Source organism: Mizuhopecten yessoensis, unplaced genomic scaffold (genome assembly GCF_002113885.1).
Source record: "Mizuhopecten yessoensis strain PY_sf001 unplaced genomic scaffold, ASM211388v2 hete_36125772, whole genome shotgun sequence".
Classification (NCBI taxonomy): domain Eukaryota; kingdom Metazoa; phylum Mollusca; class Bivalvia; order Pectinida; family Pectinidae; genus Mizuhopecten; species Mizuhopecten yessoensis.
In genome coordinates, this window is record NW_018484362.1 from 1 (window position 1) to 3,134 (window position 3,134).

At 32.6% G+C, this 3,134-nt stretch overlaps 1 protein-coding gene across 1 annotated transcript; it reads right to left on the reverse strand.

Moving 5' to 3' along the window:
- Nucleotides 1-9: 9 nt before the first annotated feature.
- On the reverse strand, nt 10-3,128 carry LOC110444452 (the record flags this gene model as incomplete). Its single annotated transcript, XM_021488828.1, has 3 exons — nt 3,117-3,128; nt 897-1,022; nt 10-271 (listed from the first exon to the last, which is right to left on the reverse strand). Coding segments are annotated over exons 2-3 (379 nt in total), but the record flags the coding sequence as incomplete, so codon positions are not given.
- Between the last annotated feature and the right edge of the window lie 6 nt (nt 3,129-3,134).

Here is a 3,134-nt window from a genome sequence, read left to right on the forward strand (position 1 = left end):
GGCCGTAGCAGCGGGTAATAAGGTAAAAATGTGAATTTTTTCCATTTAATGCATTCAATGTGGCTTTCTTTTCACCCCTTTTTTCTGTAATAAAATTAGGTTTGTACCTGAGCTTTGTTTTACCAGAAATGATTTGACTCTTCGAACCTAAGCCAGCAACGTAAATGCCGTCGTCTATTCTGGGAGGGATTTCTTGCGTGGACGTCTCTGGAGAAAACGTGTCTGACACACCATCTAGTGTTGCCTGTATTTCTCTTGTCTGTACGTTCACCTGCCAAAAAGATCATCAGAGTTTTGAACTGAATTTAATCGACAAAACACTTGTTACTGAAAATCAGATTTTGTCGTTGGACCCAAATTTCGTGGTTTCTTCAAAACACACTATTTCGTGGGTACATGATTCTTGCATAAAAGGTATCTATTTATAGGGAGAATAGCTTTATGTCAAACCTGAAATTCCTTCCTGGACCTATGAATAAGTGCATGAAGAGAACCCACGAAATCAACAAAATTTAAAATCCTACGACTATTAGTGATTTAACAGTAATATATCGGATAATATATTATAGAGACACCAAACTATATCTTTTACATGCACGTACTACCTTACTCTAACCTTTAAATCAAATCCAAAAAAGTTTTGTCAACAAAATAATGTAACATATCTTGTATAGACGGTACTTTGAATGTGCCAAATTAGGCTTTTTTTCTTTGAATTCGTCTTAATGCTGTACTCTAGCTATCGTTCGGCTTTTTTAATGAATATTCACTCTCTCGAATCAATTAACAGTGATGAAATGTATCAATTGGTAATTATATTCATACAATTGATATTCATTTATCTGCATTTGAATATAGTTATAGCCAACAATTGACTAAAATGTTGCAACACTTACCTCTACAATGTGGAATAACCCATCTGCGTATGTATTATTGTTGCTTCTAAGAACAGTTGTTCCCCGCTTAGTTCTCGCCTCCATATGTACAGAACCTTCAGAAACGGAAAGAAGCATCTGGAAATGCTGAAACAGAAAAGGAACTCATGATACTTCGAAAGGCCCACATCTTAGCATATACGTGTCTTGCTTTTAGTTCCATATGAGCATTTTTAAAAGCTTAGAAACTGTATGTTACTTAAGCTTTGATACCTGATAGAGTTGTGATTTAATTGAGATTTAAATGACTCATCGGTCAGGGTTTAAATTACGTTATACAACTTGATAATATCATCTATGTTTGTAAAACATACCATATAGTCAATATACAAGAACAAATTGATATAACTTTTTTCTAGATATGTTAAGTTTCTTCCTAGATATGAAGATAATTTAATCATTAACTCATTCAAACCTCCTAAGTTTTTGTGTCTTACGACCCAAGTGTTATATGTTATACTATGTACTAAATCTTCGCCATTTGACTTCAGAATTTCTTTTGTCTTTCACAAATATCATAGTCAGATATTTTCGTGGGACATAATACCGTTTCGTTGGTACATGATAACGAGTACCCACTCAAACGGAAAATTGCTTTGTCAAATATGTAATTACTATGAATTCGTGGATGAAGATTACCGACGAAATCAATGAAACTAAAAAAAATACACGAAACTTAGAGTAAACTGTATCAAGAAAAGAAGTAAGAAATGGCTGTGAAGATACTGGTAAATGCCGTGTGATAAGTTACATCGATATAATGACTGTTAAACACTTTCATTTTTTAGGACCCAACTTTTATTGTATATTGCATGAGGACCAAAAAATTGAATGGTGTTTTTAATTCGCACTTTAACTCTATTGACACCTTTCAATATTTAAAACCCTATTCATAAGCTTACAGTGTAGTAGAATGAATACGTAACGCCAAACTTGATGTATCTTGCACCTAATGTATTTAATGTGTGTGTGTGCTATGTTTTATATTTCTTAGCCGTGTTGTAAATATTGTGTATTTTCTGTCGACCATACGTGAGCTTAGCTCTTGACTCAATGTGTTCTCGAATTTAGATAAAGTCAATTATTTTTATCATCATCTTTCTCTCTTTATTATCCTGTTTATCGCAGTTTCATTGAAGGACTTGAAAATTCGAAATAATAACTGAATATATAAAGTTTTCGTAGTACTTATTAAAACAAATAGTGAATCAAATATATTCATATTTCCTTTATTGTTCCCAACTGGTGTACCAATAACCCCTGTTCAGAAGTACGTTTGACATCTATAAATTTCACTGATAAATATATATTTTAATATATATACATGTAAATCACAAATAGCGATAGTATATCTTTATCATAAACAGCGACAATAATTGTGTTTTTGTCTATTCGTATAGAGCCAAATGCTTTTATCTCGTTGCAAATGTCTGAATAAAACGTATAAATGTTATATATTTAGTAACATGAATTCTACTTGGGAAGTGATATAGCGTATCTCGGATTGATTTTTGTTCTATTTTATGACGGTAAAGATGACTAAAAACTTGTAAGCACGCGTGATCCGATTCTCATTCACATGTACAAAGAAATTATAGATTCTAACACGCATTTTATTTCCACCTCATATTCATGAGTTTTAGCGTGGCTACATATCATACGTAAATTAAGATAAGTTCTTATTGCAAATAGTTTGTGAGAGTTTAATCTTATGTTCGTGTTAACTAAATGTCAACGTTACCATTTTGACTTTTTGACTATTTTCGTCAATGTTACGTCACAATATTATGACGTTATGCATAGTATCGTTATTCTGACGTCACATTTGGTCTTTTTAAAGAAGGGAATATCCATTGCGAAACTGCCTGAGTTTTTTAATGCTTCATAAATAAGACGACCTCGACGGTAAGCCGGTTTCGAAATTACACCATGGATTCCATTTTAACAAAAATAAACATATTACCGTCCAAATCTTGTCGTAAATAGATGTGACAGTAAATGATATGTTTTCGTATTCGCCCTCCCAAAATGTGACAATGAAATATGATGTCACGCATTTGATTTTATTAGAATGTCAAATTACAAAAGTTTCGGAACATGTTTGCTAAAATAAGGTTTTTGTCAGAAAGAAAATGACCAATTCAATATCTTTCAAGAGAGGTGTAGTAAGCGTAAGCGCACCTGTAGTTGGTCGTTCAA